The sequence below is a fragment of the Pelobates fuscus genome, chromosome 6 (assembly GCF_036172605.1).
Source record: "Pelobates fuscus isolate aPelFus1 chromosome 6, aPelFus1.pri, whole genome shotgun sequence".
NCBI lineage: Eukaryota > Metazoa > Chordata > Amphibia > Anura > Pelobatidae > Pelobates > Pelobates fuscus.
In genome coordinates, this window is record NC_086322.1 from 166738539 (window position 1) to 166765910 (window position 27372).

The 27372-nt window shown below is 42.3% G+C and overlaps 1 protein-coding gene across 1 annotated transcript in view; it reads right to left on the bottom strand.

Annotated features, from left to right (window-relative positions):
- The window catches only part of INPP4B (inositol polyphosphate-4-phosphatase type II B), a 640126-nt gene that overhangs the window by 448199 nt on the left and 164555 nt on the right, over nt 1–27372 (bottom strand). Inside the window, exon 3 of the mRNA XM_063458461.1 lies at nt 5794–5912. Within this exon, the coding sequence (XP_063314531.1) occupies nt 5794–5912 (119 nt within the window). The remainder of the gene's footprint in view (nt 1–5793; nt 5913–27372) is intronic.

Sequence of the window (27372 nt, forward strand, 5' to 3'; positions counted from 1 at the left end):
TATTTTTGTAGTGCATTGCAGGTATCACAAAGTGACAAAAAATAAATTTCAGTGTTTAACATCATAGGTTGTCAAGGTGTGATCTGAGTACAATGCCCAAAATTATTGCACTATTTGTAAGGTATAATAGTAGTTGACATAAAGCATGGTAGAGATGAGTTATATAGAGCAAAACAAAAATGTAAGTTTAACCCATGCTAGCTAGTATAACATTATAGGCTGAGAAAACCTGTGGCTAAATGCTTGAGCACATTAAAAAGGATAAACAAACTTAGGAGGTTAGCCTAGGAAATCTAACAGCTGCAGTGTCATGGCCTTGGAGAGTAAGGTTTAGATAACTGTTACGGTTGCCTCCAGGCTGGCTGGAAGTTGGACCATAGAAAGGATGCTCCTAGCGCTCACCAAAGGACCATCAGCACCGTTGACACCATAACTACTGCGTAGCCACCATAAGTACTGCAGACTCCACGAACCACCGCTGCTGGGCTGGTATCTCGCCATCTGCTCTGCGCCCTGGACCTACGACCAGGCTCCAGGTTGCAGTAGATGAACCTCTTCCTTCTGTAGAGCGAAGCAGGATCAGGAACAAGAGCTCTTACATGAGCTCAGTAGCTAAGGGAGTATGAAGAGCATAGCAATCCCTGTAGTGATTATAGCTGTTCCCTACAAACATGAGTCAAGGCTGCAAGTTAGAGGGTCAGCAGAGGTCTGAGGTGCTGGAACACCCAGCCTGGTTTTTATTACCATTTTGTAAATACAGGACCCACAGGGAGGGACAAAACAACCAATCATACACGTACATCATTGAAAACACTCCCAGTAATTACACACAAAATCCTCCCCTCTGTCTGTGATATAATTATGGTTTAACATAATTATCACAGACACTACAAATACAGTTTCTACACATACACTGTAACTTTAAAACCATACATTCAATCTCCATAATTACATACTTAAACTCAGCATACATCAAACATAAACACTTCCAAAAATCATACAAATCCCTCCAGCGGATCAAAAGTTAAGTGGAAGTCCTTTATGACCGACCGCAAGCACAATTTCCTGCCCAAAACAGTTCCATAGATTTGGGCTGTGCGGTCGGTCAATTTCATGCAGAAAAACGACTAAGTCCCATCTTCGAACGGGACTTAGTCTCTGCAGTGGAAAGTTCAGTATGGGAGAAGGTAAGGGTCAGCGGTGTTCGTGTATTTGTGCATCCGATTTTAGTTCCACAGAATCTGTAGCATACACCGCTGACCGCGTTCGAATGAGCTAAGATGGCCGCCGCCACGTGTTCGACTGTCGAATGGCGGACACCCAGCGTTCGACAATTAACCTGCAGTAACCTCACAGCCTGGGAGGTAAATTGCCTGCACACTTTAACTTCTGGGAGGTCTGCCTGTGTGGTACTTGGTTCAGTAAGCCCCAAGCCAGGGGGCCCCAAGCCAGTAAAGCCAGGAACAAGTTATTTTACAGGTCTGGGGACATAGTCTTAAAGGGGCATTGTTCACCAAAGTCACAATATGTCCCCAGATGGTTCTTAAAGGGCCATACACACCCAATAAAAGTCCATAAGTTTTCAGGGGCACAATCTTCCAGGGGCCATAGTCATGAGGAAGGAGGCTGGCAAATAGGCTTCTCCACAATCCAGGGAAGCAGGGCAATTTTCCATTTAAAGGGCCAGTTACAAATAGCAGTTTGTAACAATAACCAATGGCTGAACATTAGTAATCAAGAAGACAGGCCTGAATTCAGAGTCCCGGTCAACCCTTGCCAGCCCTGGGCGAAATATAACCCCTTGGAAAGTCCAGTAGCCATATGCCTGTGGTTTGAACTTGGAGCTGTTTATAGGGCGATCAGGGTGCTTCCAGGCTAGTAGGGCCGCCAATTGCGTCGGTATCCACAGTAGTTGCTGCTCTTTGGGTTTGTGTGTGGCAGCCACAGGATCTCCTTCCAATCACAGGTGTGGCACACTTAGAACTCTCCGGGCTCCTGCATGTCATGGAGGCAAGGTCACTTCATGCTGCATCGTTGGTTCCGCCGCGGGAGCACACTATCCACTGTGGAGAACCAGAAGCCTTCGGCTTGGCAGAGACAGACTTTTTTAGGGGTGTGGGAGAGGTCTTCAGGTTCTGGCTCGCCAGCAGGCTGTATGTCTGCTTGTCAGTTGCTGGGGAATGTTGTGTGTGCATTAGCTTAGACCAAAATTCAGCGAACAATTGATCCAGCCTGGCCAGCGTGGAGCATGCCCGGTCAAGACCCTGTGGGCAGCTGCTGTCCGCCATAGCCCAGAAATGTCACTCATGCAGCTTGCTTGTCAGGATGCTCAGCTTTAGAGGTAAGTGCCGGGATATCCCTCAACGGCGGGGGGCGAAGGGGGGAGATTAGCTCCGGGCAGGTACTGCGGGTAAGAGAATCCAGTGGCTGAGGAATCAGCCGTCTCCCCCATGCCACTTCACTTAGGCCGCATGTAGGCCGCAGGACCACCGTGGGTGATAGCCACCAAACTTGATGAAAAGTGGCTAAACAGGTACCCACGAGATTGCTAGATCTCAGCAACCCGTGGAAGCTTATAGATGTGAGAAATATGCAGGTTAGAGCACAGATTTTCTGCGTTTCACTTGCTTGGTGGTCAGGCCCCGCCTTAGCGTAGGACCATTTTGTACCAAGTATAGTGGTAATAAGCATATGTTCTGCATTTTTGGCCCACACAGTGAACTTCAACTGTATATTTTGCAAATCTTATGTGTGCTATGGCAGTATAACACTTCATAGGTTACTCAGATATGCCATCAGAGTACAGGAATACCCCCCTATATACCTTTGCCAGGTATATGTTAACTAGCAGTAAGCAGCACTAACAATAAATTCCCCAATTTCCCATAACTCCCACCCCATCTAGCAATTTTTAATATTTAAATTAATTAAATACATTGAACCCTTGATGGTTAAAAAATAAATAAAAGTTAACCCTCAGGTTAAAACAAAATCAGATCACAGTATAATACTGTTATCTGAATTTTGATCACTGTAGGCAGTGATAAACTGGCAGGGAAGGAGTTAATTTTTATTAGGACTTGGCAAAGGGGAGTGGGATTTTTTTTTTACTTTTAAAAACTTTTTTTTTAACGTTAAGCCCTAGCTAGCCTAACACCAAATTCCCCAATTTCCCACTACTGACTTCCACCCACCTTAGATATATAATTTTAAAATATTTAAATAATTAATAAAATACATTTAACCCCTTAGGGTTAAAAAAAAATAAGTTAACCCTCAGTGGTTAAAAAATAAAATCAGATCACAGTAAAATACTGTGATCTGTATTTTGATCACTGTAGTCAGTAATCTGATGGTAGGGAAGGGGTTAATTTTTATTTAAAATGTGTAAAGGGGGGTGGGATTTTAAACTAACTTTATTTTTTTACAAGGAGAAGATCATCACTGCTGATCCGTGTCCCTGCACTTTACACTGACCGCGAAAGAGCAGGGTCGACGGATCAGGAGTCCCTGCAGCACATGTGCTCGCTCTGACAGCATTTCAGAGTGATCACAGCTTCAGGAGCAGAGATCTGGGTTTAACTTTAGGAAATGACGGAAATCTTCCATCATGCGTCCTTAACAGTGGAACAAGCATGACGTAAAATTTCCGTCTAACGTCGGGAAGGCGTTAACAAAATTAAGTATATGACATTCACCTTAAAAAGAGTTCAGAACAGATACACTTTATTCAGAAATTAAATGATGCCTTGCCTGTGACAGTGTAATGTACAAATACATTACAAATTAATTAATCAATGAAGCAGTTAGCTGTTCATTATATCATATCATATATCCTATTTAAGATTGCATAATACTAACAGAAAGAACACTGAGCAGAAAGCTATTCCATAATTCAAAGTGAATTCACTTGACTGTGTTTTTAAAAAGCTTTGAGCTTTGAAAGTAGGACTCTTACACAGTGAGATTTTGGTCCTTAATAAAATATAGGTCATAGAGGTTAAACGCAGAATGGTAAAACACTACAGTGCCAAGGGCTGTTATAACACATTTGTCACAAATATTTATTAGAGCAATGATTTTAAGCCATACTGTTACAAAACCCTGGCTTCAACAGGGCAAGAGAGTCAAGAAATGTAGCAGAATATGAAAGCCAGATTTATCTTGCCACATTACAGCTAATGCCTCTCAAGTGAAGGGAAGTAGCTTTAGATACAGTATGTGCCTGGTTTAGCAGATCTGTCAGTTCTCACTATTTATTTGAGCTTTATTTATTTATTTATTTTTTGCGCATGACTGGCAACATATTTAGTATCTGTGACTATAAATAGTCTATAAATTTAAGGGATTTTCAACATTAAAATAACTCTTTAGATTCGGAGCTTGGCAAGTTTTATATTTATTTTCACTTACAGGGTAACATCCTTGATTTCAGTGAAAATTTAAATAGGGAAATAAAATAAATCTGAAAAATAAAAGTGATTATCCTGTATTTCCAAGAAGCAATGGCTTGCTTCGTCCTACAAGTTGTTTACATTAAGCCAGCAGGATAATTCTAAACTACAATTCCCACAATGCAAAGTCAGCCTTACAGAAAAAAGCTTTAGCGAGATTTTAATAATATATGGCTGGCTGAGCATCACAGGAAATGTATTTCAGAAATAGCTTGGTGCCCGTAAAGCCATCAATTTTCAAAAGGGTAGAAGCAAAGGCACTCTATCACTCGTCTATCTGAACACGTTACACTAAAGTAAATAACACATCATGAATGTAGCAGCATAAAAATAAATAAATTACATATTCCACTGGCGTCAAGTATGCAACAACCGTTGTAGGATTTTAAACAGGTTATACAATCATCACATTAAAGAATTGGCATTGGTTAAATAGAAAGAAAATATCTATGTCATTCTTCATGTAGAATGTAAATCTAAATTTCAGTTTTTTTCTTCTTATTATTTTATTTTAATTTTATTTATTTTTTGCTGGAGTAGGCCAGGCAGCAGATGAAGCACTCAGATAAGAAGCAGGATGTTTAAACCATTCACTTGCAGAATAGCTAAAGGTTCAGATGCTGCCAAACAGATTATCAGTCAGCTAAAGAGCCTGCATCAATAGGAAGCATGCCGGGCGCATCTATCCCCCTTCGTATGCCTTAGGAATTGCAAATGTGCCTCGTAAAAATAATCTTACAGCTCCTCAAACGTGTCCCTATACCTTGCCCTTTTCTATCAATGTGTTTACTTTTCTTTAACAAGAGGTGCTATAATCAGTTTCCACAGTCCCTTCCTGTTAGACAGTATTCCCCCAGACTTCCTTGTTTCCCCTCCTTTTAGTTGCAAACAAAGCATATTATTCCTGCCAGGAGAATTGATGAATATACATACCCTGTTCCTCTTTTTCTGCAGTCGTAGGCACATCATATTCATTTTAATCCATTACAAGACTTTAAAAAAAAAAATATATATATATATATAGAAAATACAAGGGGTTTGTTTCTAAACCACCGCAATCTAATAGCCAAGAAGCAATATGTATACTGAAAGGTACAGCTAATCCTGCAGCTGTAGCAGACATGGGAATGAACAGTCAGTTGAATGCGAACAGCACTGAAATATGTAAGTCAAGAAGGAACAAGTCATTTTGTGACGATTATTCCTGGCAGAAAGCCGTAAACACACTGCTATCATAATTAACCTCGTTCATATGTGTTCTGACTTGCACAGCAACTTTTGTAAGGAAAGAGACAATAAACATACAAGAGAGAAAAAAAAAGAAAGTACGGTAACTCACCTCTACTACTTCGGTGTTCGCATATCTGGTTAAACTTTGCTCTGTAGGATGTGCCACTGAGACCTGCACAAACGTATTCAGCTTTCGATCACGAGCAGCAGACAGGAGATCCTTGCACGCTGAAAATAGAATAAACACAATAACTAGAGTTCGGAAAAAAAAAAAAAAAGAGAGAACAAATGCAAAGAAATTCTGCTACAGGATGAAAGAGCAGAAAGCATGGAATTCCATCTCTGGAGACTGAGCTCAATTTAACAGAGGAAGTCCCTTTGGAGTTACCTATGCAGACATAGGAAGTCACATGTTAAGGCTGGGTATTCATTTGCACTAACAGCTCCTGCAAGACTTCCCTGCCAGAGGCTAAATAGTGCCGTTTAAATTGTGAAGCATACCCATGCTGACTCACACAGACAAATACACCAGCAGATTCAGTAGAGAAGAAGTGTATCAGCTTTGACCTAATTCACTTTTAAAACTTGATCACTCAATGTCATTTACACAGTGTCCCTTTTGTAGAACCCCGTGCAAATTGCTCTAAAAGGAGTTTCTAAACAACAAACATTAAGTGAGTGTGTACAGTTGTAGTGGACAAAAAAAAAAAAGACAGTTTACACATATTTACGTGTGTGTTTAACCCCTTAAGGACTAAACTTCTGGAATAAAAGGGAATCATGACATGTCACACATGCCATGTGTCCTTAAGGGGTTAAATATAATTGTTTATATTGTATATACCTAAATCATCTGATCATCATGAGCTTTGCAAAAAAAAGAAAAGAAAAATGCACAATTTTACGTTTAATGCGTTTTAACAATAAAATTAACCCTAGGTACTTTCACTAAAGAGAATAAAAAAAAAAAAAAAATCCTGAACAGATAATCAGAGATAACCAAATGTTATGTACTTCTGCTATTACATGACACTGCATACAGGTGTTATAGCAATGCTCATGGTTTGCACTTACCCACTGTATACAAGGTAAACTTTAGTTCCAGGTCATTGTATGATTAGCACCAAGAGGTGAGTGTACTGTTTGATCTATGGCAGTGAAAGTCCGCCTCCAACTTTTTGTTGAACTAAAGGTTAGCAACCCCTTTCACTGCTGTTAGAATCAATCTAGTAACATTTGCTAACAGTGCATTGACGTATTAACTCTTAAGTGCCTGAGTAGGGATTATAGTTCATTATTGTTAAAGCTTCAATAAATTGTACCATATGGGGGGATTACAAGAGAAATCTGCAGGGATGACCCTTTACTTATTTAGTGTATTACTGCGCTGTGGGGATATATATATATATAAAACATACGTTGAGGCAGGCTTATGCAATATGTGATCATATAAAATGTAACTAAACCCCCATTATTTTTTGCCTTGGTGAGGTGTTTTTAAATGCTGGATTGTGTATTTTGTAGGTTGTATATATTGGCCCCAGCAGCACCCTATAAAGTATACATGTTCAGGTGAGTGCAGCCCTCTTGGTTTTATTGTATATTAAAAATATATTGATTTTCTCACCCCTCCTGGGTGGTATGTTTATTCTGCATTATCGGGTCCTCTACCAGAGGCCTGGGAGTTTGAGGGTTCTGCGCAGTATCTTAGCTGTTCCTAGAACTGCACTCTTCTGGACAACTATCTCAGAAGTCCCACCTGGAATCTGTTGAAGCCACTCCTCCTATCACAACTGGGACTACCACTGCCTTCAGTTTCCACATCCTTTCTAGTTCTTCTTTCAGTCCATGGTATTTGTCCACCTTCTCATGTTCTTTCTTCATGATATTATAGTCACACGGTATTGCCAAATCCACCATGACTGCAGTCTTTCGTTCCTTGTCTACCACCACAATGTCTGTTTGGTTGGCTTGTCTGTCTGTGTGAAGTCCAATAATATCTTAGCCCTGTCATTCTCAACTACTCTTTGTGGTATCTCCCATCTGGCAGGTATAATCCATATTATGTGCAGATGTGTTAGTACACAATCCCAGCAACTTGGTTGTGTCTCTCCGTGTATGCTGTTCCTGCTAACATCTTGCATCTGACTACAAAGGGCTGGACTGTCTCAGAGGCCTCTTTGCACAGTCTGTACTTTAGGTCTTGCCTGGTGTGGTAGACTCCAGCTTCTATTGAGCTGGTGCTGAGTGCCTGCTCATATTCTGCTAGGATTAGTGCCTCAGTGCTGTCTTTCAGTCCTGCCTTTTCCAAACACTGGCAGGATTTTGTCATTTGAGCCACATCCACTATCTGCCGGTGGTACACCCCAATGAGAGGTTTGTTTTGCCAAGAAACCTCCTCTGTTTCTGCATCCTCGATCTGTGGAAGTCTCAGGCATTCCCTTAGCAGTTCCTCTTTGGGAGCCATCTTCATGATGTACTTGTGAATGCTCTGTGTTTCATCCAGGACTTTGGCCTTAACACTCATCAGCTCCGACCTCCTTCCTTCTGGCAGGTGTACAGTCTCTGTGTGCTGGATTTTGGGTGGAATCCTCCATTCATAGTGAGTAGTTTCCTGGTCTTGACATCCATGGTGACCAGTTCCTCTCTTGGCCAGGTTATTGTTCCAGCTGGGTACCTGATGACCGGTAGGGCATATGTATTGATGGCTTGGATCTTATTCTTGCCATTGAGCTGGGACTTCAGGACCTGTTTGACTCTTTGGATGTACTTGGATGTTGCTATCCTCCTTGCCTCTTCCTCATGGTTGCCATGCGTTTGCGGTACCCTCAGGTACTTGTAGCTGTTCTCTTCTATTTGGCCTTATGGAACTTCAGCTCCTTCTGTCCTGATCATCTTCCCTCTTTTTGCTATTATCCGTCGCACTTCTCTAGTCCGAATGACATTCCGATGTCCTTACTGTATATACTAGTTAGGTGGATCAGTGAGTCAATATATCGCTCATTCTTGGCATTCAGCTTGATGTCGTGCATGTAGAGTAGGTGGTTGATGGTAGCTCCACTCTTGACCCTAGATTCGTATCCACTCTTCTTGATTATCTGGCTAAGGGGGTTGAGGCCTATGCAAAACAGCATTGGGGTAGCACATCACCTTGGAATATGCCACATTTAATGTTCACTTAATGCTCACATTATTTGGAAGCAGACTCTATTAAGTAGACTCTTTCAAGTAGGAGTTAAAAAACCAGGAGTTGGAACTAACTAGGGGTTTAAACTATCAAGGTAATTTTTAATTTTTTTTTATTTATATATATATATATATAGATTTTTTTTTTTTTTTTTTTCATCTGTATCTGGGGAAATGAGTGTTAGCAAGATTGTTAGTTTGACTCAATGCACATCTTGTTGCATGTATGGATGCCTGGATGTACCCGTCCATGGTCCATACCTCTGTGATGGTTGTGTGCGAGTGGCTTCTCTGGAAGCTCAGATTGGAGATCTTGAGAGGCAAATCGCAACTTTGAGGGAGATCGACAATCTTGAGAGGAGTCTGCTGCTGACTGAGCAGAGTTTAGTGGGGACAGGTAGTGGAGAGGGAGGAGATATGACAGATGGGGAACAGGCATGTAGCTGGGTGACAGTGGGGCGAGGAAGCAGGGGGGGAGGGAAGAGGAAAGGGCTAGCTAGTCCTGATTTGGTGCAACCTAGCAGGTTTGCCCGTTTGAGGGAAGATGTTGGGAGCATCAGCTCAGGAGTAGCTGTATTAGAGGAAGCTGTTACTTCTAACAGCCGAGGTGACAGCCCCTCTAGTACGGGTGGGGATCAAAATGTAAGGAAGGCAAGACAGGTTGTGGTGGTAGGGGACTCTATCATTAGGAGAGCAGATAGGGCAATCTGCCACTCTGATCGGCTCAACCGGACAGTTTGCTGTCTCCCGGGTGCTCGGGTCCGGCATGTTGCTGACAGAGTGGATGGATTATTGGGAGGGGCTGGGGATGACCCAGCGGTCATGGTCCATATTGGTACCAATGACAAAGTAAGAGGAAGATGGAAGGTCCTAAAGAATGATTTCAGGGAATTAGGTAGCAAACTCAAGAAAAGGACCTCCAAGGTGGTATTCTCCGAGATATTACCTGTGCCACGTGCTACAGTGGAAAGGCAGCGGGAGATTAGAGAGGTTAATGCGTGGCTGAAGTCTTGGTGCAGGAAGGAGGGTTTTGGGTTTTTAGAGCACTGGGCCGACTTTGCGATTGGGTACAACCTATATAGTAGGGATGGATTGCACCTAAACGGAAGGGGGTCTGCAGTGCTGGGGGATAGGATGGCTAGAAGGTTGGAGGAGATTTTAAACTAGTAGTAGGGGGGGAGGGTCATAGCAATCTACAAAATGGAGATAGGACAGAAAGGAGATGGGCTTTAGAACAGTATAAGGAGGGTGGAGACGGGGGGAGGGGCAAGCTCAGAACAGAGAAGCTATGTAATGTTGGTAATTCACAAAATAAACAAGAGACGCATGATATTAAATGTATGCTTACTAATGCAAGGAGCCTAAATAACAAAATGGGGGAACTAGAGGCATTAGCATACACTAAACAATATGATATAATAGGCATAACTGAAACATGGTGGGATGAGACACATGACTGGGCAGTTAACTTAAATGGGTACACATTATTTAGGAAGGATAGGAAAAACAAGAAGGGTGGTGGGGTATGTTTGTATGTCAACCATGATTTAAAGCCAAATCTTAAGCAAATTGAATGCGATGAGGAAAATGTGGAAGCTTTATGGGTAAATATCTGCTTGGGGGAAAAGAAGGGAAACCAACTATTGGTTGGGATATGTTATAAACCACCTAATGTTAATATTGACGAGGAACAACAGCTGTTTGAGCAAATTGAGAAAGCTGCAAATCTTGGTAACACTTTAATTATTGGAGATTTTAATTACCCAGACATAAATTGGGACATAGGGACTAGTAGCTCAGCAAAGGGAATTAGGTTTTTAAACTTGTTAAATGACAACTTCATGTCACAACTTGTACAAGCACCAACTAGAATGGACGCTTGTCTGGACCTGGTTTTAACAAACAACGTTGATCTTTTGACCAACATTCAAGTAGGTGAGCACTTGGGAAATAGTGATCACAATATAGTGTCCTTTGAAATAAACTCAAAAAAACAAAAGCACATGGGGTATACTAAAACATATAATTTTAAAAAGGCCAATTTCAATAAGATAAGGGAAGCTTTACAATATATTGACTGGCATAAACTCTTTAGTGAAAAGAACACTGAGGATAAATGGATCATCTTCCAACAAATATTAGAAAGGTACATTTCTCAGTATGTACCATTGGGAAATAAGTATAAAAGAAACAAATTAAAACCAATGTGGCTTAGTAGAGAAGTAAAACAAGAGATTAAAAATAAGAAAAGGGCATTTAAAGCATTTAAATCAGACAAATCAGATGCATCTTATAAAAGATATAAGAAAGCAAATAATGCGTGCAAAAAGGCAATTAAACTTGCTAAACTTCAAAATGAAAAAATGATAGCTAAAGAGAGCAAAACCAACCCCAAAGCATTTTTTAAGTACATAAATTCCAAAAAACCCAAAAATGAAAGTATAGGTACACTTAAAACTGAAACGGGGGTGTTGGTTAATGAAGACCAAGAAAAGGCAGGAATTCTAAATAACTATTTCTCCTCCGTATATATTAAAGAAGAACCCATGGCAATAGATGTGCAAATGATTGCTACTAAAAACTTGCAGAATAATTGTAATTGGTTAACTCAAGACAATGTGCTGCAGCAACTAAAGAAAGTTAATATAAACAAAGCTCCAGGGCCTGACGGTATCCATCCACGTGTACTTAAGGAACTAAGTGTAGAAATAAGTGAACCTCTGTTTTTAATCTTTCAAGATTCTTTTCTTTCAGGAAGTGTTCCGGAGGATTGGAGGAAGGCAGATGTGGTTCCTATATTCAAAAAGGGTTCAAAATCCTTGCCTGGAAATTATAGACCTGTGAGCTTAACTTCTGTGGCTGGTAAAATATTTGAAAGGTTATTAAGGGATAATATTCAAGAATTCCTTGAGAAGAATATGGTTATCAGCAAAAATCAGCACGGTTTTATGAAGCACAGGTCGTGTCAAACTAACTTGATTGCTTTCTACGAAGAAGTAAGTAGAAGTATAGATCAGGGTGTTGCAGTGGATGTGATCTATTTGGATTTTGCCAAGGCATTTGATACAGTTCCACACAAAAGATTAGTGTTCAAACTCAAGGAAATCGGTCTCGATGAAAATGCTTGTTCTTGGGTAGAACATTGGCTTAAAAACAGAATACAAAGAGTTGTTGTTAATGGTAAATTTTCAAGCTGGACAGAGGTGGCAAGTGGTGTCCCTCAGGGGTCTGTTCTGGGACCCCTTCTATTTAACATTTTTATAAATGATCTTGAAGACAGCATTGAAAGTCATGTTTCAGTGTTTGCAGATGACACAAAACTTTGTAAAATAATACAATGTGAGCAAGATATTACTTTGCTGCAGAAGGATTTAGATAGACTGGGGGACTGGGCACTCAAATGGCAGATGAAATTTAATGTTGAAAAATGCAAAGTTATGCACTTCGGCGTAAAGAATACACAAGCAACGTATACCCTTAATGGAAGCGAATTAGGGATAACAACACACGAAAAGGACTTGGGAATTGTTATAGACAACAAACTATGCAACAATGTGCAATGTCAATCAGCAGTGGCCAAGGCCAGTAAGGTATTGTCATGCATGAAAAAGGGCATTCATTCTCGGGACGAGAATATCATTTTGCCTCTCTATAAATCACTGGTAAGACCACATATTGAATATGCTGTGCAATTTTGGGCACCTGTTCTAAAGAAGGATATCATGGCACTAGAAAAAGTGCAGAGGCGGGCTACAAAATTAATAAAAGGAATGGAACATATCAGCTATGAAGAAAGGTTAACAAATTTAAACCTATTTAGTTTAGAAAAACGTCGCCTGAGAGGGGATATGATAACATTATACAAATATATTCGGGGCCAATACAAACCATTGTGTGGAAATCTATTCACAAACCGGACTTTACATAGGACACGAGGCCATGCGTTTAGACTGGAAGAAAGAAGATTTCGTCTAAGGCAAAGGAAAGGTTTTTTTACTGTAAGAACAATCAGGATGTGGAATTCTCTGCCTGAAGAAGTGGTTTTATCAGAGTCCATACAGATGTTCAAACAGCTACTAGATGCATACTTGCAAAGACAGAATATTCAAGGATATAATCTTTCAATGTAGGGTAATAACTGCTTGATTCAAGGATAAATCTGACTGCCATTCTGGGGTCAAGAAGGAATTTTTTGTCCTAGCTTGTTGCAAAATTGTGCTTCAAACTGGGTTTTTTTCTTTTTTTTTTTTTTTTTTTTTTTTCTTTTCTTTTGGATCAACAGCAAAAAACAGGTGTGAGGAAGGCTGAACTTGATGGACGCAAGTCTCTTTTCAGCTATCTAACTATCTAACTATGTATGTAACTTGAGTTGTTGTCCTGGAATTGTCTTCTAGAGTTGTTTTCCCATCGAGTTCTTGATGATGTCTTTTATTGTCTTGCTCACCTTGTAGAGAGCCAAGCATTTCAGTATCCATGAGTGTGGCATTGTGTCATTGGCTTTCTTGTAGTCAATCCAGACCGTACACAGATTGGTCTGTCTGGTCTTAGAATCCCTTGTGAACATAGACCTGCTTGAATGCTACTACAACAGCAGACCCAATGAGAGAGGCTAAATTCTATACATTCTATATATATAATTTTTTAATGACAAGCTTTCGGGAGAACCTCCCTTTCTCAAGTCTAAAGCATTGAGAATGCTTTAGACTTTAGAAAGGGAGGTTCACCTGAAAGCTTGTCATTAAAACATTCTGTAAGTCAAATAAAAAAGGTATTACAAGATACATATTTTATCTGGTTTTTACATCTACACTACTGGACTAATATGGCTACAGTCTCTACATATAAATATATATATAGCAACATTCAAATACTAAGTATAATAATAACTAATCATATGTATGTGTCTAAGCAAAGACATCATTGGCCACAGACACACCAGGGATTCAAGAAAATATTTATCATATTACAGTGACAGTAAAGCTAAAAGAAACAGCAAATTAAAGGAGCAGACTAAGCATTATAACCATTACACTGTCCCATGGCAATGAGTCAAACTGTTTTCTAAATTAGTTTGACCCTTACCAGGCCCCCCACGGTTATTCCTGTCTCCTCAGATTTTGCTAAAACAGAAGTTCCCAGTCTGCTTTAGCAATATCACTTTTGTTTTTATTTGGATGCCATGCATTAGCACTAATATCTGCATTGGAGATATCATAAAAGACTAGCATGACTGTGGGCACCTGGGGAACCCAAGTAAGTGTCAAACCATTCAAAAACAATGTGACACCTTTACATTGAACAGCGCCAGGGGACTCCAGGTATCACGGCCACAGCAATGCACTGTAGTACTTATGGTGCTTAGAACACCCTTTTAATAAAACAGGGTTTAATTGATACTTATTATTAAAAAGACAATCCACAAAAAAATAAAAGAAAGCGATTTATGAGTCTTTTAAATGTGAGCAAATGTGAAGTGTTTATGGACCAAGAATCTCAATGCATTAAGACAAAGCAGTTGTGATTCATGACATTTTGATGCACTGCTTCACATTCATTTAATTTTATGCTTGCATTGAAAGTGATAAGAGACTTCTTCTCACCAGAGGCAGAATAAAATTTATATCTTCAGAGCACTACCTCGTATTGTTGTTTTACTCATCAGTTATTTTCCAGTGACACGCTTCCAAGCCAAGGAGAGCAATATATTTCCATGGGGAGTCAAATATTTTTTAACAATGTAAAATGTAAAAAAAAATCAGACACCTATAGCAGCAGATTAGAAACTTGAAAATAAAGTATTAATTACTGATATTCATTGATATTTAGTGATTGGTGATCTTTAAAATAAAGTAAACAAATGTTTAATTGGGTAATTGGGGACGACCCATTAAACAGTGGAATGCTCTGAGTTGAAAGTTTGTTTGCAAACTTAAGACCATAAAAGCCAAGCTGGGAAAAGAAGCGAGTAATTTAGCTTTGTCTTATTTATCAGATGTATATACTCTACTTGGTTATTGCCAATTAGTCTACATGCAAACACACAGGCATCCATGTACACATTATTCTCTAGATCTCATCATGCACTGTCTGTGTAAATATAAAGAAAAAAAAATATTTTTTTATGCAAAAATGAACTCATATTGAAAAGTCAACTTTAAAAAGGTCACCATTATTATAGTGACACTTTAATGTTACCACATTAAAAAGTTCATGGCAGCATTATAGCCTTATTTATAATGAAAGTTGTAATAACAGTTCAAGGCAAACTGCTAAACCAGGGCCCAGAATGACACGGGGTGACTCATAATGTAGATTTAGGGGTAGTTAGGGATTGTTATAACTTGGGATTCAGTGAGACTTATGGTTGGTGATACAGTCCATAGTATTATTTTTTCCCTATTTAAATTTTTATTAGGTGCAATAACAATTTAATGCAAACGCTGCATACCAAGTATTACATTGACATCAATAAAAGAAACAACATCCAAAATATTATCATGATTGGCACACATTAATCAAGTCAGGGGCGGATCCAGAACCTAATCTTGGGAGGGGCACTTATACATTATTTAAAGGAGCAATCTAGACATAATAACCACCACAGCCCTCTGTAGTGGTTATGGTGCCAGGAGTGCTATGGTGCCCTACCAGATTAAGGAGTCATACCGTTAAAGAAGAGTTTGACAACTTGCCTGGGGTCTGCTGGAATAGGGGCTATTGTAGGCAATAGGGCTTGTAGTAGGGGGTCAGGGCAGGCTAGTTAGTGTATGTGTGTGTGAGGGGTGTAATGTGTGTTGTGCAATGCGTGTGTGAGGGGAGCAGTGTGTGTATGTGAGGGGTGCAGTGTGTGTATGAGGAGTGAAGTGTGTGTGGGGTGTAGTGTGCTTTTTTCATGGCATTTACAGAGACAAATATGAACTATACTAAACTACAGGTAAGCATGGAAGGCCCTAATTGCAAAAATGTACACACATTTCAAACTCTGTGATTGGACAAATACCTTTGTCACACTAGACCCATGAAGCAAAGAACAAAGCTCATGGTATGAGTGCATTGGTACCCAAACAGCGATACAGATCAAAAGAACAAAATATAGAAAAAACGTACTAAAGACAAAAAAACACTAAAGTACATACAATTGTCACATAATTCAAGAAAAAAGAAAGAGAAAATGTATACAGTAATCTGGTTCAATAAAACTACCGCCCAAAGGGTAAACAAAGAAAGTGTAATTCAACAAAAGGCCAGTAAATGACGACCTGCTGTCTCCCATGCAACCTTGGCCACTTAGGAATTGTGACAAATAATGTCTTGAACTATGATACCTTATATAAGATAACACTAACATACCTCAGATGAGACAGCCCAAAAAACAGATTAATTGTGTCATTTAAGTGGCAATATAACTAACAGAGCGATGCAATGCAATGTAATGCAAGAAAGTCTCTTTTTTATTTTGGTTGACTAAACCTAAAATTACCTCACAGAAAACAATGGGATTACCGATCTTTGTGAAAAGTATCATATGGTACAGACAGATACCGGGTAAACCAGTGGATACGATGAAACTAATCCCTTGCAGACATTTTTCTATTCTGTGGTATGAGTCAGAATCTGTGGGAACTCCTTTGTAGATGAGAATGGAAGAATTTCCCATCTCTGTAGGACACTCATGCCCTCCCCCAAAAATGAATAATAGTTGGTGAGCCATTTATGGTGTTTTTAAGGATTTCCACACTAGGTAATAGAGTAATTTGTTTTTTAGAGTAGTAGAAGATAAATCATTGAATTGAAATATATTAAAACATATTTCTGGTAAAGGTTAGTAGGGGACCTGCTAACTCATCGAACAGCTTCCTTAATATGAAAATGGAGTGTTCACCATTAACAATCATGGGAACTAGAAGGAGGTAAGTTAAAATCCTGCAGTATTTATTTATTTATATTTATTTATTTATAAAATATTTTACCAGGAAGGATACATTGAGATTTCTCTCATTTTCAAGTATGCCCTGGGTATGTTGTTAGCAGGGGATTTAAAGTGATCTATCATGAAAGTTGCATGGTCTTCTATATGTACAGATTCATACCACGCAATCTGAGGTTATTCTGATGGGAGCGATCCTTGCCTGAACAAAGGTTTCCACAAGCTTTCATCTATGTTTCCATCAGCTGAATTTTAGCAGCTAAGCTGCTAAAATCGTGGGCATTTAGGTATCATTATAGGATTTCCTGTTTCCATATCATGATTCTCTTTCTTGAGATCCTGCATCAAGGAATATAGTTTAGAAAAAAAAAATCAGACATTACAACCAGCATTTTCTGCAATAAAGATGGAGTGACCATAAATTAATTATCCATGGTTGTTTCCTTGTGGGAGTCCAGATAGATTCATCTTGGAGGCAAATGTCTAGGAATGGTGGCTTTGCAGAATACAAGTGGGCTTAAAAGAAAGCAGATTTATCTACCTGATATTTATGTTTGTGCTGGGATAAGCTGAAATTGGCAATGGTAAGTACATGTGAGAATGTGTAAAGAGAGTTCCAATCGATTATAGTGCCTTATTTCTGCAGAGTTCAGCTTTTACACCATCTTACTTAGAAGCGAATCCATGCACAATCAGTTCATAGTATGTTGATGATAGGAACCCCTAAGTCTGAGCCACATCCCTTTTAATGCTAAGCTTTCAAAACCCTACATACTCTTTACCCTAATGCTAAGCCTCCTAGTACCAACTACCCCTATGCTACATACCTCTCTAATCCTAACATACTCCACACCTAAGATACCTGCGCTATTCCCAAATCCCTATGCATATTTAAACAAATGAAGGTTATTTAGTTTCTCCAATTGTCATGAGTGACTTTAGCCCACCTGCCACATCAAGGCAAACCTCTCAGATGGGTCCTACACTGACCTTTCACCTTGCTTCCTTGAACTTCTGGCAAAGATATCTCTAATGAGACAGAAAGGGGTATTTTTTATATACATCCCTACACAGGGGCGGACTGACCGGTCGGGCACTTCGGACATGGTCCGAGGGCCCGGCCGGGAGGGGGGCCCGCCATCAGGGGGCCCGCTGCCCCTTTAAATGCTGCAGCCGCCTGAGCGCTCTCTTAAGAGCCTCAGGCGGCTGCAGCTTCTTACCTCCCCTCCCCTGTAGCGTGGCCGAGCTGCTGTGCGGTCCGCGGTGCCCGGCCGGAGTGATAGGAAGGTGCTCAGTGTGCACCTTCCTGTCAGTCCGGCCGGGTACAGGAAACAGAAACTCCTGTTCCGCGCAGAACAGGAGTTTCTGTTTCCTGTACCCGGCCGGACTGACAGGAAGGTGCACACTGAGCACCTTCCTATCACTCCGGCCAGGCACCGCGGTCCGCACAGCAGCTCGGCCATGCTACAGGGGAGGGGAGGTGAGAAGAAAGAGGGAGGGAGGAGGGGGGTGAGAAGAGGGAGGGAGGAGGGGGGTGAGAAGAAAGAGGGAGGGGGTGAGAAGAAAGAGGGAGGGGGGGTGAGAAGAAAGAGGGAGGGGGTGAGAATAAAGAGGGAGGGGGGTGAGAATAAAGAGGGAGGGTGAGAATAAAGAGGGGGGTGAGAATAAAGAGGGAGGGGGTGAGAAGAAAGAGGGAGGGGGTGAGAAGAAAGAGGGAGGGGAGGGGTGAGAAGAAAGAGGGAGGGGAGGGGTGAGAAGAAAGAGGGAGGGGGTGAGAAGAAAGAGGGAGGGGGGTGAGAAGAAAGAGGGAGGGGGGTGAGAAGAAAGAGGGAGGGGGTGAGAAGAAAGAGGGAGGGGGTGAGAAGAAAGAGGGAGGGGGGTGAGAAGAAAGAGGGGGGATGAGAAGAAAGAGGGGGGTGAGAAGAAAGAGGGAGGTGAGAAGAAAGAGGGAGGGGGGGTGAGAAGAAAGAGGGAGGGGGTGAGAAGAAAGTGGGGGGTGAGAAGAAAGAGGGAGGGGGGTGAGAAGAAAGAGGGAGGGAGGAGGGGGGTGAGAAGAAAGAGGGAGGGGGGTGAGAAGAAAGAGGGAGGGGGGTGAGAAGAAAGAGGGAGGGGGGTGAGAAGAAAGAGGGGGGTAAAAGGAAAGTGGGAGGGGGGTGAGAAGAAAGAGGGGGGTGAGAAGAAAGAGGGGGGTGAGAAGAAAGTGGGGGGGTGAGAAGAAAGATGGAGGGGGTGAGAAGAAAGAGGGAGGGGGGGTGAGAAGAAAGAGGGGGTGAGAAGAAAGTGGGAGGGGGTGAGAAGAAAGAGGGGGTGAGAAGAAAGAGGGGGGTGAGAAGAAAGAGGGGGGGTGAGAAGAAAGTGGGGGGTGAGAAGAAAGAGGGAGGGGGTGAGAAGAAAGAGGGAGGGGGGTGAGAAGAAAGAGGGGGGGTGAGAAGAAAGAGGGAGCGGTGAGAAGAAAGAGGGGGTGAGAAGAAAGTGGGGTGAGAAGAAAGAGGGAGGGGGATAAGAAGAAAGAGGGAGGGGGGGTAAGAAGAAAGAGGGAGGGGTAAGAAGAGAGAGGGAGGGGGGTGAGAAGAAAGAGGGAGGGAGGAGGGGGGTGAGAAGAAAGAGGGAGGGGGGTGAGAAGAAAGAGGGAGGGGGATAAGAAGAAAGAGGGAGGGGGGGTAAGAAGAAAGAGGGAGGGGTGAGAAGAAAGAGGGAGGGGGTGAGAAGAAAGAGGGAGGGAGGAGGGGGGTGAGAAGAAAGAGGGAGGGGGGTGAGAAGAAAGAGGGAGGGGGATAAGAAGAAAGAGGGAGGGGGGGTAAGAAGAAAGAGGGAGGGGTGAGAAGAAAGAGGGAGGGGGGTGAGAAGAAAGAGGGAGGGAGGAGGGGGGTGAGAAGAAAGAGGGAGGGGGATAAGAAGAAAGAGGGAGGGGGGTGAGAAGAAAGAGGGGGGGTGAGAAGAAAGAGGGAGCGGTGAGAAGAAAGAGGGGGTGAGAAGAAAGTGGGGTGAGAAGAAAGAGGGAGGGGGATAAGAAGAAAGAGGGAGGGGGGGTAAGAAGAAAGAGGGAGGGGTAAGAAGAGAGAGGGAGGGGGTAAGAAGAGAGAGGGAGGGGAGGTAAGAAGAGAGAGGAAGGGGGGTAAGAAGAGAGGGAGGGGGAGTAAGGAGAGAGAGGGGGTAAGAAGAGAGGAGGGGGGAGTAAGAAGAGAGGGGGTTGTAAGAAGGGGGTAAGAAGAAAGAGGGAGGGGGGTGAGAAGAAAGAGGGGGGATGAGAAGAGAGAGGGAGGGGGTAAGAAGAGAGAGGAAGGGGGGAGTAAGAAGAGAGGGGGTTGTAAGAAGGGGGTAAGAAGGGGGGAGGAGTAAGGAGGGGGAGGGGGAGTAAAAAGAGGAAGGGGGAGTAAGAAGAGGGGGAGGGGGGTAAGAAGAGGGGGAGGGGGAGTAAGAAGAGGGGGGAGGGAAGAGTAAGAAGAGGGGGGAGGGGAGTAAGAAGAGGGAGGAGGGGAGTAAGAAGAGGGGGGGGGGTAAGAAGAGGGGGTGGGGGTAAGAAGAGAGGGAGGGGGGGAGTAAAAAGAGGAAGGGGGGAGTAAGAAGAGGGAGAGGGGGAGGAAAGAGTAGGAAGAGGGGGGAGTAAGAAGAGGGGGGTAAGAAGAGGGGGGAGTAAAAAGAGGAAGGGGGAGTAAGAAGAGGGGGGAGGGGGGTAAGAAGAGGGGGAGGGGAGTAAGAAGAGAGGGGAGAGGGGTAAGAAGAGGGGGGAGGGGAGTAAGAAGAGGGGGGAGTAAGAAGAGGGAGTAGTAAGAAGAGGTGGGAGTAAGAAGAAGGGGAGGGGGGAGTAAGAAGAGGGGGAGAGTAAGAAGGGGGTAAGAAGAGAGTGAGGGGGGAGTAAGAAGAGGGGGGAGTAAGAAGGGGGGTAAGAAGAGGGGGAGGGGGGAGTAAGAGGAGGGCAATTGCCCCCTCCCCTGTCCGCAGGCACCGTGCGGGCAGCCTGCAGGGGAGGGAGGAAGAGAGGACCCGGGATCTCAGTCTTCAGCTCCTCTGGGTCCTTCTTGCGCGAGCACAGATCGTTGCCGCGGTTACCACGGCAACATTACGGCTCTTGCGAGAGTAAACTCTAGCCCTGGAGCTACGGGCTAGAGTTCACTCTCAACACTGGGACCACCAGGGATTCCTGGTGGTCGCAGTGGTGAGAGTGAACTCTAGCCCCATAAACACACTGCCCCCACACACCATACACATTCACACACTGCCCCCCATACACACACACCATACACATTTACACACATTGCCTCACACACACACACACATACAATGCCCACCCATACACACACAGCCCCCCATACTAACATTGCCACACACATACACAGCCCCCTCATACACACATTGCCCACACACCCTACACATTCACACACTACACCCCCTCACACACACTGAACCTTTCACACACACCGCACCCCTTACACATTGCACCACTGCTCCTATACCCTACTACAGCCTCATATCCCAGCAGACCCCAGGTAAGTTGTCAAACTGTTCTTAAACAGTTTGACTACTTACTCTGAAAGGGGGGCCCGGCTCTCCTGGCACCATAACGACAACACAGAGCAGTAGTGGTTATTGTGCATGGATTATTTCTTTAAATAATCTACAAGTGCCCCAGTAGCCAGCAAGCCAGCCAGCCCACAGGCCAGCCAGCCAGTCCATAGGCCGGCCAGCCCACAGGCTGGCCAGTAGCCAGCCAGCCCACAGGCCACCAGTTAGGCTTACAGCCAGCAAGCCCACAGCCTGCCAACCGCAGCCAGCAAGCCACAGCCTGCCAGCCAGCAAGCCACAGCCTGCTAGCCGCAGCCAGCAAGCCAACAGCCTGCCAGCCGCAGCCAGCAAGCCCACAGCCTGCCGGCAGTAGCCAACAGCCTGCCAGCCTCAGCCAGCAAGCCCACAGCCTGCCGGCAGTAGCCAGCAAGCCCACAGCCTGCCAGTAATTAAGGTAAGAGGAGCCAACTTGGCCTAGGTATCAGCGAGCTATGTTGTGTTGCTATATTGTGAATAGGAACCAGAGTGTTGGAGAGACCCCCCTCCAGGCCCCATTAGACTCCATTGTAGTCTCTAATGGGACCTGGAGGAAATTCTTTCTAACACACTCTCTAAAGGACACTGAGATAGCCTCTGCTAGAAAGACCCCCTTCCATGGTCCATTAGCCCTCAATTGTAGTCTCTACTGGGGTCTCGAAGGGATTATTGCACTTTTGTTCCTTGTGTCTAAAGATTGTGTAGGGTGTGGCTGGAGGCGGTGCATGGAGGCGGGACATGGGTGGCGCTTGCTGTGGAGTATGGGTGGGGCCTGTAAGGCGGCCCTTGATTAATTTTGCCCAGGGGCCCTGAGGGTTCTCAGTCCGCCCCTGTCCCTACATGCTTATTAACCCCTAATAAGGAACACATGGGATGGGCGGCAGCATTGTAATATAGCTGTGTGATACGAAAGTGAATACAAATACAAAAAAACAAGTCATGCGCTCAAACTCCCATCCCACTTTTGTATTTATACTCCACACCTAGCCTTATCTTGCCCTGGAATCACTTTTGACTTTTCCTTAATCAAGGCATTATCATGTAAAACTTTTCATGCTGACCAACTATGACTTTTATATATTTATTTTGCATTTCAGTCAGCCTTAGGAATTAATCAGTAGATGAAACATGTAGCCCGTGAACTAAAAAGGCATCCCTGACATAACTTAATAATAGTCCTTATGGAAAACTTGTTATGACCCATCTGTGTATAACTGTCCATCTCTCAGCTGTGATGTTGTGGGTTCTTAACCATGACACAAATTTTCCTGGCATTTCACTTATCTCTAAAATTGGAAAGAACTATGAATGATTGATGAGATGAAATGCTTTTTCCTGATCCACATTCACTAAATAAACACATGTACCTCTTTCTGTCTCTAACAGTAATAAGAGTTTGCATCCTGTCTTCCTTAGTTCTTCCATGTATGTCACATATCCATCTGACACTTTTCCCTCACCTGGTGTTTAGCGGCAGGAAGCTTGCAGTCCTGACTGTCTCAGCAATAAACCCACGCGCACGTGACCGCGGGTGCTGCACACGCATATTTTAGAGCCAAAATGACGGTCTGACCAATGGGAAAGGGAGGATGGGTATAAAAACCTAATCTGACTTCCACTCAGTGCCCTGTCGTGGTTTCCCTTGTGGTTGTCCGAGAGCACGTTCCTGTTTATAGTTTTCTTCTGGTTTTTGACTTTGGCTTTGTTTATTGACTTCTCTGTATTCTGGTATCCTGACTCCTGGCTTTCCTCATCGCTGCGTCCCTTTCTGTGTTCCCTGACCTTGGCTAGTATTTTGACTATTCTATGTACGTTAAGTCCGGCCATTCTAAGGACCGGTAATACGTTACTTATTTGTCATCCGTGCTATACAGTTCTACGTGCTGGATCATACAGTAATCCTGATAATGTATATAGCTTATAAGCAATTGGGCCACAGAATATAACCTGACACCTGGAATCTGAGCCAGGATTTATATATTATTATTTGAAAGCATGGATTTTTATATTGCAATTGGCATTCCATTAAAGGAACACTGTCTTCACTATAACAACTTAATCTAATTGAATTTGATATAGTAACTACAGTAGTTCCCCCTTCATTCCTCCCAAGCTTGATATATTAGCAATTTGTATGCTTAGAAATGTGGCTTCAAGCCATGCTTTCAAGCCTTCTGGATAGGAGAGCTGGGCATGTAACTTCCTGGCTCTCATACAGAGCCAAGAGGTTAGTTATACTGTGGTGACACAGGTGCATGTGCAGTGCTATCACAGCTTGATGTAGATAATTATTGCATTCAATAATTTTCAATGAGAAAATCATTGGCGCACACTGGGCATATAAGTTCCTGGCTCTCATACCTTGTAATACGTTGATGACACACCCGCATACGCAGTGCAATCAAAGTTTACCGTAGATAACCATTGCATTCAATGATTCACTTTGGCATGTAGTCGCCATGTGTTCCTCTATGGATTGCAATGTCATCCTGCAGAAAAGCTTCCGGGATAACATCATGCGTGAAGAAGTAGGTGGCAGCCACAAGTGAGACTCAGTGCTGGAGTATATTGAATATACTCTTCCCCTTACCACTTGAGTTAAACATGTTTTTATTTCTTATACTGCAAAGTGGGGAAGGTGACACTAAGAGGGGATATGGATATTATAGCATATGAATAAGGATTTATATTCCTAACTCTGTTCCTCTAATAAAACAAACACATGGAGTGTGATGGCAAGACTCCTGAAATTTAGAACAGAATCAGAATAAGCAGTTTACAGATTGTCTATTCCTTTTCTTGACCCCATAATAGTTAAAGGAATACACCCAGCATCATGGGTGCGCTCTGCCGACAGGGCTCTGTCACTGTCCCAGCTTAGTTAGTCAAACCACTTAGCATGGTTTAACATTTAAATGGACCCAGCTGGGCACTTATGTTGCTTACAGAAAATAATTCAGTTGTGCCAATGAATGTGGTGAATTTGTTCCTGTATTGAACACAACTGATATGCACCTTCAGCAATTCTGAGAAGATCAGATGCACGTGGTGCTTTGCAAGTCCCAAGTACGTGTCAAACTGTTCTAAATGGTTTGACAGATTACACTGGGATAGTGTCAGGTTATGGCGCTTGTTGTTTTTAAATATACTTTAATAGCAAGGTGAACTTCGCACACTTAAATTTGAAGAACCATAGGCTCACTATATTCAATCTTCATCATATTCATTACTCTTTGCATGTTGTATTTTACTATGAAATATACTACACTGTATTACGTCTTCTCCTCTTATCCCCTATATCGCCCTGGATCTGAAAACACTACCATGGGACTGATTCCCTGCACCTCATTTTCACATCCACTGTACTACCAGAAAGAAAAGACTCTGGTTTGGGAAGTTTAAGCTGTAAAACATTCAGGACACAAAAAGTTCCATCTCTCTCATCCAATGACTGGAATGTGCATATATTCTCATACTATGACAAACAAAACATCAAGATAAAAAAAAATGGTTTGTAGCTTGAAGCAATAAACATAAAATACATCCAACAAACCTACATTTTTAAATTTGAATATATGTTATTAACACCTCAAGGCACAACAAAGTATACTGCCATGCATATCATATTTGTTTTTTTTTAAAGGACAGAAAGGTGCTTCCTTTTAATATACATGTATACCTAACACAACACTAAATGTGAATAAAATGTTTAATAAACTTTTTTTCTTTAAATAATTCTCTCTCACATTTTTGCTTACCGCCTTGCATTAGGCGTGCGGCTCGCGTCACAAACGCGCTCTTAAAGGGGCAGTGGGAGCCACAAGTTAGTTCAGGCTCCCATTGGACCACGTTATTCCGGCGCCCCCACACACGCACATTTTGGAGGCTATTTAATCTCTAGCCCTACCTTTGCCCTATCGTGGTTTCTCTTTTAGCATCCTTTAGTGCGTTCCCTGATCTATTGAGCTTATTCTGGTATTGACCTTGACTTTGTTCCTGACTCTGAGTCTATCTTTAACCCCTTCCTGTCTTGTTTGCCTATCTGATGGTTTACCATGTACCTGACTCTGCCTAGTTCTTGTTTTCGCTGCCTCTCCATTACCCTGACCTCGGCTCGTCTCTGACTATGCTTTATGAGCTGACCATGTTGCTGTGTCTATGTTCATCTTGTGGAGATTGGTTAGATGGTTATGTTATAGGAAGAAGTAATCGATCCGAAAATAGGAGTAATTTGGGAAAGAGTAGAAAGTATAATGCCCGTTGTCTGGGCTACTAGTCAACTAGTTTGTGTGTGGGGCAGTTGCTAGTCTTGGTTCCAGACTGGTAAAGTCACCACCTAGAATTAGGCCACACTACATAAAGGGCAGAAGTTTGACATAATGCATGCACTAACTAGCCTTGTTTATTGCTTTTTATTATGTTGATGTTGAGTCCAGCCATTCTAAGGTCCAGTATATTTTATATCCTTGTCTTGTCCCTTGCTGTCCTAAACTCTGGGTGTTGGGGTATTACACTGTGACAATAAGTTAGAGTGTTCTGATTGGTTGGCTTGTAAGCCAACCAATCACAGCTCTCGGACAGGCAAGTCTCATTTCTCTCTATACTTAGAGTGCTCTAATGAGAACTCAAAGCATTAATGTATTTTTTAATATGGCAGCTCGGTAGCAAGTGCTGGCCAGCTGCCACATAATTAACCCTTGCATCGCTGGTACTGCCAGCAGGCAAATAGTTTGGATTTGTTTTTGTTTTTTATTCCAGGCTCAGTTTTGAAGCATTCAGGTCTGGATTTCAGCCATCCAGCAGTGTTGGTTGGGTCTTTATGTTTCAGTTGCAAAACCAGTACAGTGTTCAATTTTGCAGCCCAAACGGCCTCATATGCACCTGCATGATTTTACTCCATTTAATACTGGGTTATTTGCACTTTAGTGAACAGAATGTACATGTAGAAATCTACACTTCTTTATCCTGCAATTGGGCACCTTTGTATAGGCAAAAATAATGTGAGTTTAGTTACAGTATATGATCATAGATTACAAAAGCCAACCACAATGTCAATGTACAGGCATTAGGTTTCTAGGATTGGACCTGCCAAACTGATATAACAGTTATAGTTATACATAACAGTGAAATATGTCCTTTATCCTTACTTGGCATTTTCCAGCATACTATAACTTTCAGGGTAACATATAGGACAGATTCAGTAAAGCTGTCTGTATGGGTACTAACATCTTCCCTTATCACAGTCATCATTAAAAGGAGCCATGGTAGTGCTCCTTCTCCCTTCCATTCCCCCAAGCTCCCACTCTCATTTAATATGTGTTTGACCATTAATCATTCTGATCATTAAATGATAAATTGGTTCTCTTACTCTAGCTCATTGTTGAGTTGAGAGTTTGAGAGAGACATGGAGGTAAGTTCTCTTAATGCCCAGAATTCCACATTAGCACAACCCATGATCATTGCATTTTATAGTATTTAAGAAACAATTAAAGTCTGCCTCTACTTTAAGAATTTGATTGTGAGACAGAATTAGGTTTAGTATAAACATTAAACACCCATTTGCTCAAAGCTCCAAATTCCCATTAAATAATATCATAATTATTGCATTATACAGCGAACAAGGAGCCCTTCAGGTTTGGCACTCACCCAGCGAATGTAATCTTTGTGGATATATTAACATGCAAATACATATTCCTAGAAATGAGCATGATCAGTGCTTCCATCTTCAAAAGTGTCTTCACATTCCCCTTACATATGACATCACACTTACAAAAATGATATATTATGGAAAAAAATTTAGCAATATGTAACCTGTAACAGCAAATATAGGCCCAACAATGCGTTAACATAGGAGATAAAGTCCACAATGCATGTCCCCAACTGTCGCAATTTAGGTGGAACATCACGATTTTGGAGTTGTGTCCGGCCGAGACAGCCACCTATCCCGCTTTACCCTGCATCAGATTTACTGGGAAATAATATAAAGTTTGCCTTGGGACACAGTGTGCGCTGGGAAGATGCAAGAGTCACATATTA